The sequence below is a fragment of the Microtus ochrogaster genome, chromosome 22, assembly GCF_000317375.1.
Source record: "Microtus ochrogaster isolate Prairie Vole_2 chromosome 22, MicOch1.0, whole genome shotgun sequence".
NCBI classification, from domain to species: domain Eukaryota; kingdom Metazoa; phylum Chordata; class Mammalia; order Rodentia; family Cricetidae; genus Microtus; species Microtus ochrogaster.
The window spans coordinates 28,487,631-28,505,771 of NC_022023.1; the positions used below are offsets into that span (position 1 = coordinate 28,487,631).

Consider the following 18,141-nt stretch of genomic DNA (forward strand, 5'->3'; position numbering starts at 1 on the left):
ATATATATATATATATATATATATATATATATATATATTCCTGATATATTATATAGCCTGATAACCTGTCTTCACTTGCCACAATCTATTGGGAAGCTGCTAAGTTTATTCAGTTTATTGTTTCGTTTCCTAGAACTCAGTGTGAATTTTTGAGACACTTGAGTTCCTCTCTCATCTCCTGAATTGCCTTTTAATTACATTCAGCTGTTTGTTTCTCGTTAGTACATCTGGTGTTCAATCATCTCCTCTGTGGTTCCACTCTCTCATAACCATTCTTTAGAAGTCTCTGCCATCCACCTCATCAGCACTAGATCACTTACTGTGGACTAAGGCTTGGAGGCTCATGTTGCCTGTTCCCCAGTTTCTTGTGCTCCGACATCAGGACCGAGCACGGCAGGTCAGGTTGTTGCCTGACCATGGTGTTCCTACAGTTGCAATACTCACTATGGTGCAGGAAAACTAGGTTTGATTTTATGACAACTGTGCTGTGTTGCTTGGAAACCAAACACCCAACTTATATATTTAAGGCCCAGAGATAAGAAGACAAACTTCAAGACAGCCCACAGCAAACAGCTTGGAGGGAGCTGCTCTGGCTCTATTCTCTCAGATGTTAGAGGTCAGGGGTTCAAGCGTCATCTCTGCCTCTATTGTCACCTTTTACATCAATTTGGATTCCAATCTATTAGCCTTTAACTAACAAAGCTAGGATGTCTTAAATCAATATTGAAAAACTAAAGAAAAAGGTCCTCACCATTTTCACAATGGCACAATTTTATCTCATGCATATTTGAAAGGTGCGAATTTGGGGCCTGTGAAACGGCTCGGAGGGTAAATGCACTTAGCACATGAACACGAAGTCCTATGTTTGGCTCCAATATCTCATGATGGAAGAACTGACCTCTGGAAGTTCTCCTCTAACCTCCCGTGGCAGGCACGATGCATTCCCCCGCCACCACCACCACACACACTTTAAAAGGAAAGTCTCGTAAGGCGGAAATACTGATTACCTCTTTCTCTGACCTCTTCAAGTGGTTGCATCTGTCTAGGAACTGGTATCCTACCATGACCCACTCCTTCTGTATCAGGCTCTGAAATCCAGTAATTGTCCTGAAATACGGATCCATCATCACTTGAACAAGGGAAGCTACCAGACAACTCAAGTCTCTTCCCTCCTCCTCTGTCAATAAAATGGAAAGAAAATGATGACCAAGAGAAATCATGACTATAAATTAGGTAATTCAACAGTATATACTTAAATTGCCTTCAAGGTAGTCTATGTAAGAGAATTTTAGTGGAGTCCAGCATATAATTTTTTATATAATTCATATTCTATTCTTAATTGGAGATCTATATGAACCAAAAGAAGTATTAAAGCAGGTCATCAGTGAGGCAAACAAGGACAGTATTTTATCCTAATTCATTGCAGGACACAAGCACTGACTATAGATGGACTTTCACATGTCACTGTTGGCAGATGTAGTTCTTTGCTTACATTACCTACATCTCAATAATCTGTGTACAACATCTTTCTAGAATACAGTCTACTGTTGTTTTGTCAAGGATATTAAATAAACACAGTATTTCAAAGACAAATTACTGTACATGGCAATGACTCAGAATTGAATGATGGAATGAAATTGTTCCCATCACATGAAAAGGTGGCAAGCATTTTCTTCCCACCCTTTACAGCCATTTTCCTCTTCAGATTTTTGCCTTTTGAGACAAGGTCTCAATGTAACCCATACTAGCCTCGAACTTGCAGTGAAGCCAAGGGTGGCAATGGACCTCCTATCTCTGTGTCCCAAGTGCTAGTATCACAGTTGTGCATCTTGCCACCCAACCATTGTCCTTTTCAAAGAGTCTAGAATTACCTTGATATCAAAGCCAGGCAAAATGATGAGAAAACTGTCAGACTTTGCAATTATAGATGCAATAGTCATGAATAAAATATTAATGTAACAAATTACTATGAAACTCTAGGAATTAGTCTATGGAATGCAGGATTGCTATAGCACATGACAAAGTAACAATAGCATATTAATAAAACAAAAGTCAATAAAAATATTATCTAGAAGCAAACAAGCATCTGACATACTTCAACATTTATTCCTAATAAAAACTCTTAATGAACTAGGGGTTAAAATAAACCTTACCAGAAACATCTCTCAAACCCCTACAACTAATATCATCCTTAATGGTAAAAAACTGAATGCTTCCCCCTAAAACTAGGAATGAAACAAGGATGTCTGCTCTCAATACTTCTACAGCACATCATACTAGAGGCGTAAGTCAAAATAATTAGAAAAAAAAAAAGAAATAAAAGAGCGTGTCTTTAATCCCAGCACTCGGGGAGGCAGAGGCAGGCAGATCTCTGTGAGTTTGAGGTTAGCCTGGTCTACAGAGTGAGTTCCAGGACAGCCAGAGATACACAGAGAAACCCTGTCTCAAATAAAAAATAAATAAATAAAAAAGAACTAAAAGGCATCAGTTGGCAACAATATAACTCCTGCATATTAAAGATCAAGGATGAAGGATAGACGGCTCAATTGGTAAATGTTTGCCAAGAAGAAAGCACGAGGTCCTGAGTCCTCAGCACCCACATAAAAAAAGGAGTGGTTACCTATAAGCCCAGTGCTGGGTAGGTAGAAAGAGGTGAATCCCTGGAGCTCACTGACTAACCAGTCCAGCCAAATCCATGAGCTCAGATTCAATGAAAGACACTATGTCAAAAGATAAGGTGGAGGGTGATTAAAAATGACATCTAGCATTTATCTCTGGCCTCCACACACATGAACACACATGGACATGCACATACACACATCATACACATACAAGAAAAATAATTTTAAGAAATCCAGAAAATAACCACTAGAATAAATGAGTAAGATCACAAGAACTCAGAATATAACAAGTATGCAATAAGCCTGGAAATGAAGTTAAAAAAACATAGAAACACCTAAAAATACCTTAAATGTACTCAAGAGATTTAAGAATCAGTGTAAACCTTGTAAAGTCTAGAACCACTGCTGACAAATGAAGGAAGACCAGAATAAGTGGGGAGACATTCACTCCACAGTTTGCTCAATTCCACACAGATGGCATTCTCCCTAAACTGATCTATGGAGTCAACATGCTCATATAACATTCCAGTAGTCCTTTTTCTTTAAACCCTAGAAATTACACAGAAATATAAATAACCCAGAATAGCCAGAACAATCTCAAAGGCCAAGATGTATAGTTAATGTCTCAATTTTAAAGCGTACTGAAGAACTACAGCACTCAAGATACTGTGGTAGTGGCATGAAGAACTGACATAAACTCAAAGAAATAAAATAGAAAAATAAACTTTTGGCATTTACGAGTGATTTTTCATGAAAGCACCAAGGCAATTTAATGGACAAATGAAAGTCTTTTCAACAAATGATGATGGGGCTACTTAATATCCACATACAAAACTTCTTACCTTCTCTATTTCTCTGTCATCTATCTCTCTATCATCTATTTATCTAATGTATCTTTCTCTCTCAACTTCTTATCTTCTTTCTCCCCCCCCCCACAAATTCATTCAAAATAGATCAAAGACCTAAATTTTAAGAGCTAAAACTATAGAAGTTTTATAAAACAAAACAAAGGGAAATGTCCCTATGACCCTGAGTTGGGCAAATAGTTCTTGAATAGGATATAAAAACATGATCCATAAAAATAGATAAGTTATACTTCAAAATCTTTGAATTAGTATTTCAAAATCCAAAAGGAAGGACAGACAGGACACAGTAAGAGAAAATACAAACCATGTAGGATTAAAGGGGCTTGCATCCAGAACACATACGTGGCTTAGAATTCAACAGAAAGAGGAAACGCATTAGAGAAATGTAAAGGAAAAGCACAATGAAGGACTACTACTTCACCTGCACCTGAGTGAGGTAGACAATGGTGCTGGTGAGGATGGCGATGAATCAGCATCCTCATCCATGCAGAGAGAGAAAATGTGGTCCAGAAGTAACTAGTCTGGCAGAAATGAAGACAGTCTAAGGAGCTATGTGTGTCTCTCTATCTGACTGTCAGACTGTTGAAACAATGGGCCCCAAGGACATGGGAATTTCCCCAGGAATCCTAAACTGGGAAAAGAAAAAGGTGCTATCAGAGGGTGAGCTTGTTTCCTAGGAAGAGACTTCACACTGTTCTACCACTTGTCAGACACCATAGAGAATGAGACTGAAGCCCAGGCAGTAATGGGTCAGTGCTGGGTGGGACCACACCTTGACCAGGACTGCTCAGATGTGTGCATCCTTGGCCCTCTGTTTGATTTTGATCTCATGTTAGGACCCAGTCAGATGGACTTGAGCGGTCACTGGATCTCTTTGTCCTTCTTTTCCTGCTTTCCACTTTTAATTTGACTCTTTATTGGCTCGTTGAGAATGAGTGGCTGGACCTGATTTGGGGCACAAATTGTGATCCCCAAGTCCAATAACACAGCCATTCCAGAGCATAGTTTAGCGGATCCTTACAAGATGGACATGGATATGCAACATAACCTAGCAACCTGAAACCATGTCTTCCAAAACACATCTGTGTGAATATTCACAGCCACAGACTCAGTGACAGTCCCCATATGGAAACAACCTAGTGTCCATCAACAGGTAAATAGATAAACTGATTTACAAACAATCGGATACACTTTTAAAAATACATATGACACTCATGAACATCATAAACGCTAGAGTAAATGAAAGACGCCATAGACTAATAACTAACATACTGTGTGATTCCAATTATATGAACTATCTAGAAAAGGCTTATCTACAGAGACAGAAAATAGCCTAGTGAGTTGGTGCTAGGACACAGGCAGATCTCTGCAAGTTCAAGACTAGCCTGGTCTACAGAGCAAGTTTCAAGCAAGCCAACCAAGACTGCATTGTCAGACCCTGACTCAACTGCCTGTCCCCATCTCTGCCTCTCCACCAAAAAAATACCCAACTGGGGTGATGAAAAATTTCCAACACTTGACTGGGGAACTGGGGCGATGACTCAGTGGGCAAAGGTCTTGCTTTATAGACCTGATGATGTGCGTTTGGGTCACTGGAACCTGTAAAAGCCTATAAAGTAGTACAAGCATCTGTAATCCCCAGCACCCCTGTTGGGAGACAGTCAGAGCCAGGAGAGCCCAGAAGTCTGCAGGCCAGCTCGCCTCTTACACAGCTATGAACAAGAGGAGCACTGTCTAAGGTAAAAGGTAAGGGCCAGCACCTGGGGTTGTCCTCGGACCTCCACTTGGGTGACATTGCATATGTGTGACCAAAATCACAAACAGAAAACCTAAGCTTTCTATTTGCTAAGTTATCAGTATAGTCAATGTGCATCACACCTCAACAAATGGTTTAAAAATCACACTTTAGAAGTGTTAGTGAAACAGGCTCCATACTTCTAAAGCCTTTTTGTGTGGGGAAACTGGGACTCTAGCCCAATAAGATGAGAATACTCACTGTGAAAGAGGAGGGAGGGGAGACTACAGTAGGGATGGAAAATCAATGAAAACATTTAATTAATTTTATAAAGAAGAAAATTATTGGCTATTTCATCTGAATTTTTGATCTCAAATTATTTTTTATGTTCACAATTTAGTATGAATCAGTAAGCATTTACACTAAATTTGTCTGAATTAGAAAAATAGTAATTTTAATAGCAAATTTAATAGATTAGAAAGGATGCCTTGGCCAAACTAGTGCCAAGAATCAGTCCAGCCAGGGCCAGACCCACTTCCTAGGAAAGACAAAGGATTTACTAAGTGGGAGAGTCTGCCTTTCTCTTCTCCAGCAGGTCTGTGCCAGTGCGACTGGACACTAGTTACATTAGCATAAACAGCCGACGGCCACAGTGGGCCGCCCTGGTAGTCTCAGGAATTATTTTAATTACCTTGCAGGACTACAGAGAGACGCTGGCTTTCTAGTATGTATACAAGTTCTGCTGAGTGTTGAAGAAAAGCCCTGAAAAGAAAGAAAGAGGGAAAACACTGTTAAATATCAACTATCTACCATGTACAAGCCTTTGCCTGCAGAGACATCCTGCCGCCTGCATAAATAAATCTTAAAGGTTTACAATCATGCAAAACCCATCATCTACCATATATACACACACTTTCAACCTTTGCAATCTTCTCTGGTATTAACAGGAATGATTCTTTAGGGAATAATATCAGTGAAATTCATCAACCCTATATTTAAAAAAGAGGCTGGGACTGGAGAGATGGCTCAGCGGTTAAGAGCAGTGGCAGCTCTTCCAAAGGACCTGGGTTCAATTCCCAGCACCCACAAGAAAGCTCACAACTGTCTATAGTTCCAGTTCCAGGGGATCCGACGCCCTCGCACAGATATGCAGGCAAAACATCAATGCATATAAAATAAAAATATATAAATCATAAAAATTTTTTTAAAAAAGAGGTTGGTTTACATAATGTTCAGGAAACCAAACTATAAAGTGAAGATGGAGTAGCACATGTCAGGGTCATGGATTGGGGAAGATGGGAGAAGGTGAACTGGAATAGGTACTAATGACATCTACAGATCATAGCAGTGTTTATTTTCTGGTTTGTATGTTGTGCTCCAGTTCGACAAGAAGTTACCCTGAGGAATGCTAGGTGAGGGGCACAGGGCTCTCTGTATTATCTTTTACTTCATGGGAGCTCATAATTATTTCAAAATGAAAAGTTAAACAAACCTGACATATTCTAACCACCGAGTACTTTCCAGTGACGACAACCATTTCTCTTCAGTTTCTTCAAAAGGCTCTGTAACACACACACAATGCCATTAATCTCTTTAAGCTGGTTTCACATAATCAATCTAAGAGTTAAGTGATATCCCGCACATATTCAATAATTAGCTCTGAGGAAGCAGCACACATTTTCACTTCAATAAACCCTTGGGAAGTTTGTTTTTAAAACAGTGTCTTGCCACAAAGCCCAGACTGGACTCCAACTCTGGGTCCTCCTGTTTCACTCTCTCAAATGCTGGGGTCACAGGTATGGGCCGCTGCACTAAGATGACATGTTACAGTTCTAGAAGGAAACAGAAAAAAGCCCTCCCTAGGTCCTGTCTTCTACTTTCTAGCCTTTTCAAGGAAATCCTGGCAAGTACAGTTAACACTGTGTCCTGAGAGCTGGTGACTCCTGGCTCCCCAGAAAGCGATGCCTAGACTAAGGCCCACTCTACAGCATTGCTGCTTCAGGTCCCATCCCTAACCACTTCTCTGCACCTTCACAGCTGCCAGTGTCAGCTCTGTGTGTATACAGCCCTGGAGTCAAACACTGCTCTGCCCAGGGTGGACACAACCATTCAAGGCCCCACTCTTGCTAAGCTCTCCTACACCAACAATGCCAACTCATCATCCATGCCCTGCCCTCCAAGAGCCCACTCTACTCCAAAGATGCTTTCCTAGGACATCCTGCCCAGAGCAGTGTGACCACCTAGTCTCCTTAATTAAAACTTCGGGTTACACAGGCGACACATGCTGAGCTGAGCCACTAGCCCAAGCTTATGCACTGAACTCTCAGGTATCTATGTGTGCAAGAAATGCTTCTTTAAGGTAATCAGTATCTTTCATGACTTGGGGGATATTTCGCAGGTTTGGTTTTTTTCTCCCCCAAACCAAAAGAGGTTTAAACTTCATTTTCTAGAGGTTGGGTCTCTCCTTAGATGTACCTACATGTCTTTAACAAACATCATTTTTCCTGATAGTTCCCACGTAATTCTTTATTCCCGTTCATTATATACATGCACAAAATAAAATGTCGTTACCATTTACACACAGTTGCTTTAGTTTTACAAATGCTGCTTGTATTTCTTGGATATTGGGCAAGGTCTTATCCAGATCTGACTTGTAAACGTCACTTCTTTGTGGATGACTTTTAGTTATTGCATTGCAAATCCTAGTGAAAACAAAATCCTTTAGAATCTGCTCATCCATTTCAATACAGACCATATTCATTCTGAAGTATTTTATACTTCCTAAGCTAACCATATGATAGTGTCACCCTATGGGGCCTAGCGAAGAAGACAGGCAGTAATTGAACAGCCATTACATAAATCAAATGGAAAACTGAAGAAAACCCAGAGAATGCCTAAGAGTGAGGCCTCAGAACTCACTGATGATGACAGCCAAGTTGGTGGGGTGCAGAGTATTCAGAAGGAGCATGAAGAAGGTGACCTAGGAGGGAAGAGCTTGTGAAATGTCTGTCAGGACAGTGAAAAGACTCAGTAATTACAGGTGGCTAGAGCCCATGAAATGCGACACAGAAAGAGAAAATGACAGTACTGATAACACACTAGGGTTGAACCTAGGCAATATTTGGGTTTATAAGATTTCTGAAAAAAGAAGTGTCAAAATCACAAGGGGCTACAGATGGAGAAAGGAAAGGAGGAGGAAAGCATCAGGCTGGGAGGCATGGTGGTCATAGCCTGGAGTTTGGCTTTAGATATATAGTTTAAAGGGCCTTGAAGATGTCCACATGGAAGGCGTCAGCTAGAGACAGTATTAATGTGTCGGTTACTAAAGCCATGACCTTCAGTGACCTTGTGTAGAAAGGAACATAGATCAGAAGACCTTCAGATGATGTTTAGAGAGAACAGGACAGGCCTATGGACTGCACAGGGCCAGCAAGGACCAAGAGCATCGAGAACTGTGGTCAGCTGTGGAAACCCAGGTCAACTATGCGTCTATGGCTATGAGTGCACCTGAGAGCAGCTTCCTACCAGTAATAGGGAGGTTACTTGTTTGTGCAAATCCATTAAAACCATTTTCTGAACTATTCTGACTTTATAGACCTAAACAAGACACATGAAATTGAAAGAAGTTTGATTTATCCTAAAGTATGTCAAGTGGAAATGGCTGTACATTGAAAGTATGTTAAAGGAAAGTGTTTTATCAAACAAAGATGAATTTAGTATTGTTTAGGTGGAAGTCCTATGGCTGTCCATATATGCCCAAAAAGGTTGGGATGTTAGGGATCTCCAGCTAGAGGCATCATTCTACGCTCTGGTCTCACTCCTCCCATTCCAAACCCTGATTCTGAGAAAGCCTGCCAAAAATCAGCCCCTCCCTGGGGTTGCTCAAGACCATGCCTACAGGCTACATAAGACCTGGTAGCCATATTTGCCGTTTGATTCCTCCCCTGCCTTCCCAAGAGTCACCCAGGAGTTGCTTTGCTCTGCTCAGATTAAACCTGGATTTACTAATTCAACCTGATCTGACTTATTACATAGGCAGCAGCATAATTACCAGGGGATTTAAACTTTTCAAGTATATTCATTCTTTGCAAAATGGTAATCACTGCATAGAATGTATGGTGATACCAACTATTTCCAAGTAGTAGGTTTATGATACCAAGTACACTGACTGCCCTTCCTCCCTTACCTCTGGTCAATCTTCCTCTGCTGCAGCGCATCCTTGATGAGGGCCATTCGCACAAGAGCACTGCCGTTAGAGTGGCTCCAGCACCAGAACTAGGAGACAGGCAGAATCCTCATTTAACTTGGACAGAAACAGTGGATATTAGCATCAATAACATCCAACAGAAGTCACTTACTGGCATCCTTCTTCCAACAAAAGAATGGGAAAAGATCTTCAGGTCTTGGTCTGCTAATGAACTTGGCACGACAAAGTATTCTGGAAGGCTAATAGGAGAGAAAAAGGTCATGCATGAGTCTGGTGCTCACCATGTTCACTGCTGCTCTACTCACAGTAGCTCAACTTCAACTAAGAAAATGCCCCACCAGATTGGGCTGTTGATGTGGGAGTCCCCTCTGTGTGTTGCTTATATTGGTTAATGAATAAAGAAACTGCCTTGGCCTGTTGATAGGGCAGAACTTAGGTAGGCGGAGAAGACAGAACTGAATTCTGGGAGGAAGAAAGCAGAGTCAGGGAGGTGCCATGGATCCGCTGCCAGAGATAGACATGCTTTGCTGGTAAGCCACTGCCACGTGGCCATACACAGATTAATAGAAATGGGTTAAATTAAGACTTAACCAATAAGAAGCTAGAGCTAATGGGCCAAGCAGTGATTTAATTAATACAGTTTCTGTGTGGTTATTTTGGGGCTAAGCTATCCAGGTGGCTGGGACGAACAAGCAGCCTCTCCTTACAACAGCCTGTGGGACATTTTCTTAACTGATCGTTGATGTGGGAGGACCCACTCACTGTAGTTGGTGCCACTCCAGGGATGGCAGTCCTGGGTGCTATAAGAAAGCAAACCGAGCAAACCATGAGGAGCAAGACAACAAGCAACACTCATCCATGGCCTCTGGCTCCAGGTTCCTGCCCTATTTGAGTTCTTGCCCTGATTTTCTTCAGTGATGAACAGTGATGTGGAAGTGTAAGCAAAATAAATCCTTTCTTCCCAAGCTGCTTATGGTCATGTGCTTTATCACAGCAATAGTAACCCTAAGATACTATCCATCAACCAATGACTAGGTAACTAAAATGTGGTCCGTATACACAGTTGAATTTTATTCAGCAGTAAAGGAAAATAAAATCATGACATTTGCAGAATAATGATGGAGCTGGAAATCATTCTGTCAAGCGACAGGAGCCAGACTTAAACAGACCAATCCGACATGTCCTTTCATACACTGGACCTGGATTTAAATGTGTGAGGGGTGTATGTTTGTGAAGGTAGAACTAGGAAGGGAAACATGACGGGGAGGAAAAATTTGAAGGGAGGGGGAAGAGGGAAAAGGTCATGGAGCACACCTGCCATGAAAGCAGGGTTCTTGTGGCAGGAGACCATTAGAGGGGACAGAAGGAATGGGAGAGGAATGTGGGAGCTGGGGATGAACTGGAACGAAATATAAAGGCACATATGTAAGAAATTATGAAGCCCACTATTTTCGAAATTAAGAACTTAATTTCAAAAAGTTGGAAGACAACTCAATAGGTAACATTTCTGCCACTGAAGCGTGAGGACCCGCGTTTGACCCCAGAACCCATGAACAAAGCTGACATGGCGGCACCTGCTTCCAGTCCCCAGGCTGGGGAAGCAGAGGCAAGTAGATTCCTGGAGCTCACAGGTCAGCCAGCCTAGCCTAAGCCACTAACACACTCTATCTCAAAATAAAATGGCACACGCGTCTGGGGAATGGTACCTGAAGTTCTCTGGCCTCCACATGCACACGTGCACCCTACCACCACAACTAACTTCTTAAAAAGGAAAAAAAGTCCCATACTTAAAACACAATGATGTACTCTGAGAACCTCATAAATGTATGAAACACATTTATCTCCTCTTAATGTGCGCTCCGCTTAGTTGGATGGCATCATGGGAGGCACTGATAATCCCTCTCAGTGTACAAGTATGATGTGGTCAATTCTCATAAAATTAAAATTTGAACATGAGAAAAATACAGAACAATTAAGTATTTTCTAGAATGACTATTACTCTTTGGGAAACACCATCACTACACATCCATGTCTTGTAGGCTGTGGAAAGAAGGTAGGCAAACAAAAGCAAAGTCTGTGTGGAGTTTGCGTAAGAAGGGCACCCATAAGCCCACATATGTGAATGTTAGTCAGCAGGGAGCGGCACTACTTGAGAGAGATTTGGAGGAAGTGTGTTACTGGGATGGGCTTTGAGGTTTCAAAAAGGCCACACTAGGGCCACTGTGCTCGCCCTGCCTACAGATCAGGCTGTAGCTCTCAGCTGCTGCCCCGGTGCCTGCCTGCGTGCCGTCACGCTCCCCATCATGATGATAATGGATTAAGCCTGTGTAAGCAGCCCTAGTTAAATGCCTGCCCTGAGAAGAACTGCCTTGGTAGTGGTGTCTCTTCACAGCAGTAGCACAGTGCACGAGACAGCCTGTGAAGCTCCAGAGAAGTTCACGGCCCTCCCTGTCCTCCTCTTCTACCTTCTTTCCTTTCCTGTCCACACAGCCCAGCAGGTAGACAGGGGCAGGCCTAGCCAGGCTGCGCCATGTGCTTCTCAGAACATAAACTGGCACAAGCTGACTGGGAAGTGAAATCCAAAGGGAAGCAGAAGATGAAAACAACACGATCCAAACTACCCTTCCCAGACCTATAAACCGAGAAGTTCCTGTGACAACATGACAGTGCAATGTCCCCAAGAAGGCTGATTATAGGCAATGAGACTTCAGTGGTCTCAAGGCATTCTCAAAACTTCACCAATACTAAGTGACATTAAACTAAGAAACAACAATTCCTGGTCACTTTTAAAGAGTTCTGGGACATCAGATCACTATTCTAAAAACTGTTGAGTAAAAAAGATTTTTACGAACATATATATATATATACATATATATATATTTATTTATTTATTTTATTTTTTTAAAATATGAGCTATAGTTCATGGTACTCAGAGCTGATGGGGAAAGTATGCTAGAAAGTAGAAAGATGGTAGAACTAGGACATAACCAACAGCAACGTTAATGAAATAACAGGTCCATGTAGCCATCCTCCCACTCAGTGAAAACTATTCTGGGACACTGAAACCGAGATACAAAAAATGGAACTTTACAGTGACAGAGTAAGCAGACAGCCCTCGGGTGTCAGCACATACACATACACAGATACAGTGAAAACTATTCTGGGACACTGAAACCAAGATACAAAAAATGGAACTTTACAGTGACAGAGTAAGCAGACAGCCCTCAGGTGTCAGCACATACACATACACATACACAGATACAGCCAGCTAGCCAGAGACTGAGGAAGTACATACATGACAAGCAAGCTAGAGACTAAATGGGATGCACAGGGGACAGCACCACCTGATGAAGCAAAAACACTGAGTCTGGGTCCAATTGCTCCTCAGGATACAAAGGATACGTTAAAGGACAGGACAGAGATAAATCAGTAATTAGAATATGGGAAATTCCACAGACCAATAATGTGGCTTTGTCTGTAAATGCATATGTGTAATAGAGGAAAAACAAGAACGTTGTACATTAAAAGGCCTATGTTACACATCACTCAAATTCAGTGTAAAATATTCTTGAATTTTAAATCAATTTTAAAAGACAGTTGTAAGAAAACTGCAAACAAATACTCACTAGATTACGAATGATAAAAAAAATACTGTCAACATCTTTTAAATGTTACAGATGGTGTTTATACTACAAAGTCTTTAACTTTAAAATAAAGTATCATTTAAACCTTATTTAAAACAGGTATTAACCATTAACTGGCAAGCTTATCAATGGAAGTAGAGTTGGATTATTCTCCACAGAAATCTTTTCCAGATGTGTGTGTCCCGCACATGTGCACATGTTAAAATAAGACTTACCATGTAGATATCATGTAACCCTCGTTGATAGAACAAACTCTCCACCCAGAAGCACCTGTCCTCTTGATCTCTCTGTCCCAGTCTGAGTAAGTTTCAAACAGTGGCGTCCTCTGGCTGCTGCTACTGCCAACTCCGCTCCACACTCCTCCACCTCCTGAGGATACTCCATTAACTTTGCTGGCTATGGGAAAAGCAATATTAATTTTGTTGAACTATCCCGTCTCAGCCAGCATTTGCTTGCTGTCTTCTGTTACATGCATACCCTGAGCTGTGGACTCCTGCCTGTCATCTGTCATGTCTCTCTAAAATCTTTGCATCACAATTTCACCTGGTCCTGGCCGGCTACTTCCTGCTGTACAGACAACTTTTCCTTTCCTATTCTTTTGCTTCATCTCCTCTGCTTGCAGATGAGCAGCCAACTTGATTCTGAAGACTTCAAGCTGTCCCACTGGCTGCTGATGCTGCTTTTGCCACACACGGTTCTTTTTCTACTAGGCACTTCCTTCTATAATGATCAATGCCTGCTGCCCACATTTTATCTCCATTTACTCTCCTTATTTTTCAATTATCTCCCATTTCTACCAATTTATGGAAACTTCCTGAGCCTCAACTTTCTCCCTGTTCTGGACAAAGGGGTAAACTGCCATCTGCATACTTTCTCCACACTGGGGTAGGAAGTTCATGGATCCACCCAACAGTTTTCAAGTTCTCAGAATATTTTATTTTTCTAGCAACATGTTCACATCTGTTCACTAGATGATTCTTGGCTCTGTATGGCTACTTAACTTGAAAAGCTGACAAAGCAGTTTGTGTGTCGCAAGAAGATACAGCACTTTCCTACATGGTGAGTCTGGAGGTAGGTCTAGACTTCACTTTCTTAGGAAGGAATGTTTCCAAAAAGAGATGACATAATCCCTTTTGGCCCAGTGTCCCACTGCCCCAGGTTTAAGTGGCAGTTCCTAGGCCGACATTCCTTACCTGATGGCTTCATGACATAGCTTCTTACCCCAACCTTTCAATGAGTCTCCTTTTCTAAAGAAATCAAATTTAAATGGCTTCTTTGGGTCATACAGATCCCTCACATAACTAATTATTTACCATTGTTCCCAACTTACTTTCTTTCCTGTAGCCATGCAAAATGCCTATTATCACGTGAACATGCTACACCCCGTTCTCAATGGTTAATTCTCAAAAGTTCATTATTAACTCCTGGCAGAAGACAGATGTTTTTGGAGAACTTACAATGAGCTACTAAGGTCTGAGAACAGAAAGGTGAGTTTCTGTCTATTATTCTGAAACTATAGCCCGACAGTAGTAGGTGGGTACAGAAAGTATGAGCACAGAATGAACTATATACAATAAAGATGCAGAAAGGGGTAGGCAAGAAAGCTGTCTTGACTTGACAGCATCTGAATAGGTCCTGAAGAGAGTGTCAGGTAGCTGGTGAGGAGGAGGTGGGCATGCTGAGGAGAGAATGGGAAGATGGTAAGCATCAAGGAAACCATACAATTTAGCAGGAAAGCCAGACATGGTAGAAGAGCAGCTACAGATTACACAAGGCCTAGAATTTAGATCTGTGCTACTTGAGAATAGGACCACTAGCCAGCTACAGTGGCCATTTATATATAAACTAAAACAAAATTTAAATAAAAACTAATGTCAGTCACTAAGGTACACTAAGGACAATTCAAGTGCTTATCAGGCACATGGAGCTGGGTACCACACAGGACAGTGCAGAAGAAGGGACACCTCCATCACTGAAGAACTCTAGTCTAGATCACAAGGGTCTGATGTGCTGTTAGGAATTCTGAACTTTACCCCTGAGCCTGATTTTAACAGGATTTCACAAAAATTATAATGCTAATTAGCTTCTACCCTCACATCCCACTCTACTGCAGTACTTCCGCTATGGAACGTAACACCTAGAAAGTGTGCTTTCTAGATGACTCATCAATACAGTGTTCTAAAGCATTAAGCAATTGATCGTATTACTAATGCAAAGGGGAAAAATCATATGGTCAGTTCAGTAAGTACAGAAAAACTTTTGGTAGGGCTCAACCCGTTTTTTGTTTGTTTGTTTATTTTAAGACATCTTTTCCAATTTGATACAGAGTATTTTTCTAGAACCTGCAACAAACAGCATTACCATTAAAGCTAAAGAAAGAAATGGTGTCTTCTAGCTAGCTACTCAGCACTGTACCACAGACTTTGGCCACTTAACAGGACAGCCATCACAGAACACGGATAAAAAGAACACACTCATTTGTGGGAGTTAGCTAGCACTTCAGCAGCAAATCCCCAGCTGAGTTCATACCTAGTTTTCTGAATTTCTGAAATCACGTGAGGATGCTCTACTATTTGAGATTATTTCTCTGACCTCCTTATGAATAGACAGATTTTCTGAACACAAAGTGAAACCATTCTGGGTTGGATGCGTGTACGCCCTTTTGCAGGTTCCTTTCTCAACAGCTGGGACTGACTACACTGCCATTAGCTCTGTGTCTTCTTTGGAGAGAGTTCATTATGTAATGCATAATAGATAAGTAATCTGACTGCACGGACTGCAAATTCTAGTGTTTCCTAAAAAGCCCCAAAGGACAGCTCTAACCATGGACTGCTCAGGATTGCGGCAGCGAGCTAGTCCTGGATTTCCTGATGGATACCTGACAGGTTTTACGTGTAGCTCTTTCGCAGACTAAAAGAACAGAGGCACTAGGAATTTTTGACCCGGCATTTGCTATAGTATTTTAGATATCTAGCCCTAGAATATGATGCTATTTTAGTGCTTCTATGTAACTGATTTCCCACTGACACTCAGAACAAGCTCATGAAACAAGAAAGATAGGAAAAATGGTCAATATACGCAAAGAAAGCCTGCCACTGTGGTGGCACAGCGGGAACTACGAGTCACAAAGAAGGGCAAAGAAGGCAACCTCAAAATACTAAGGCTGCTCTTAGCAGAGACTCTGACCCTGTGAGCCTGAGAGGAGCCAACATACTGTTTCTGCAGTGATTCTGCTGCTATGGTAGCTAGCATTGAGGAGAAAAGACTGGTCACATCGTTTATAGTCAGTCACACTAAGAACGCTAGAAGCACCCAAGCAACAAACTGACAATTCCTACATTGTTCCAAAGAGTTATATACTATGTATTTTTTCAAATAAGCATTTAAAATGAATTCTATAATCCTAATTTAAGGACTACATTGCTAGAGAGGATAAATAATAAAGCTCACTACAAATGTACATGTTTTAATGGGCAGCTTTGGATTATAGTAGCATGTTTAGGTGTGTGTGTGTGCAGCAACTGCTCCAAAGCCTGTGGAGCCGCACACTGTCCTGTACCTCAGCATGCTCGCTGCACTGTGGATGGCTACTGATCCTCTCAGAAGTGGGTCTTACTCATCTGATGCTGGAGAGTGCCTAAGATAGCAGGAGAGTCGTCAGATAACTGAAGGGGACAGTCTCCAACTTCAGCTCCTACTTGTGGAAACACCTTTGTCACCTACCTGCCTGAAAAGGGGCTTCTTTAATCCAGCCAATGAGTCAAGGTGCCATCCAGAGGTTCAAGAGAGGGCAATGAGCATCCTTCACTCACAAATTAGTGAACTGTTACTGCAGTGTATGCAAGTTTCAGGCTCCTTTTGATCTTAGGGATGCACTTTATGCTTCTGTAACAGCATGGAAGGATATTAAAGGATGTTACCCTATGAGTAAAGCTTTGGCCAGAACTATTGCTTATGAAGAATTTGCTGAAGGAGGAGTTAGAAGGATGGACTATTAAAAAGGGCTCCTGAATATTTTAAGTAATTATTAATCATCCAATTGCATCAGCCAGTTATAAGAAAATAAGAGGGACTGGTTTATAAGAAAACATGAAGTACTTCAAGTTTTATAGACTGGAGATGCCCACAAGAAATGAAGGAGGTAGGATCCAAACAGTAACTCATGCAGGTGTCAGGTCACCAACTGCACAGTTGATTTACTTGGCGAGCCCAGTCATTATGTTTTTGCAAAAGTCATTACTTAGCCACCAAATCATTGCTATTAGGAAAAAGCAGCATGAAGAAATAGGCTGTACCACAACAAACTGAAGGAGGCTTCCAAGACTGACTGGAAATGCTCATCCGAGCTGCTGTTCTGAAATGGTACCTCACTAATGAGCATGGTGATCACCGCAAGGATTTGTGCTTTGTTTTCAGATAGGAAGTGAATTATAGAAAAGTATCAACTTCAAAAATAACTGTACTGCTCAAGACTAAATTATAGTTACTGTACATATGGATAAGAAAAATTAAGACACAAATACTGTGTTATCGAGGTTCTATGAAGTAGAAAATGAAAGCTGTTCTGAGACGGTATTTTCAAAGTCATGAAGATGTACTGAAAGCACCTGTGTCCCAGGCGCCAACGCCACATTTCTATGCAGTGACACCGCTGTGAGCTGAAGTGCACTTGCATCGTAAGCTGTGGAATTGACTACCTCGTGTTTTAAGGTAAGGCGTATAAAGGTTCAGTACAATTAGTGAGCTATAGAGTTTTAAAGATTTATTTATTTATTTATTTCATGTGCATTGTTGTTTGGCCTGCACGCATGTGTGAGGGTATTGGATCTCCTGGAATTGAAGTTACAGAGAGTCATGAGTTGCCATGTGGGTGCCAGGAATTGAACCCAAGTCCTCTGAAAGACCAGCCAGTGCTCTTAACCTCTAAGCCATCTCTCTGTAAGTTATGTTATTTACTACCTTGTGTTCTAAGGTAAGAAGTATAGAAGTTCAGTACAATTAATAATCTATAAGCCCTAGAACAGTGGTTCTCCGCCTTCTTAATGCTGTGACTCTTTTTTTTTTTTTT

At 41.4% G+C, this 18,141-nt stretch overlaps 1 protein-coding gene across 1 annotated transcript in view; it reads right to left on the reverse strand.

The window, feature by feature from the left end:
* Window positions 1-18,141, reverse strand: part of Mtmr10 (myotubularin related protein 10) — a 53,510-nt gene that overhangs the window by 12,350 nt on the left and 23,019 nt on the right. Inside the window, exons 7-13 of the mRNA XM_005357807.3 lie at window positions 13,289-13,469; window positions 9,581-9,668; window positions 9,409-9,497; window positions 7,794-7,924; window positions 6,715-6,784; window positions 5,914-5,984; window positions 1,008-1,177 (exon numbers count right to left, since the gene is read on the reverse strand). Coding sequence (XP_005357864.1) covers window positions 1,008-1,177; window positions 5,914-5,984; window positions 6,715-6,784; window positions 7,794-7,924; window positions 9,409-9,497; window positions 9,581-9,668; window positions 13,289-13,469 — 800 coding nt within the window. The remainder of the gene's footprint in view (window positions 1-1,007; window positions 1,178-5,913; window positions 5,985-6,714; window positions 6,785-7,793; window positions 7,925-9,408; window positions 9,498-9,580; window positions 9,669-13,288; window positions 13,470-18,141) is intronic.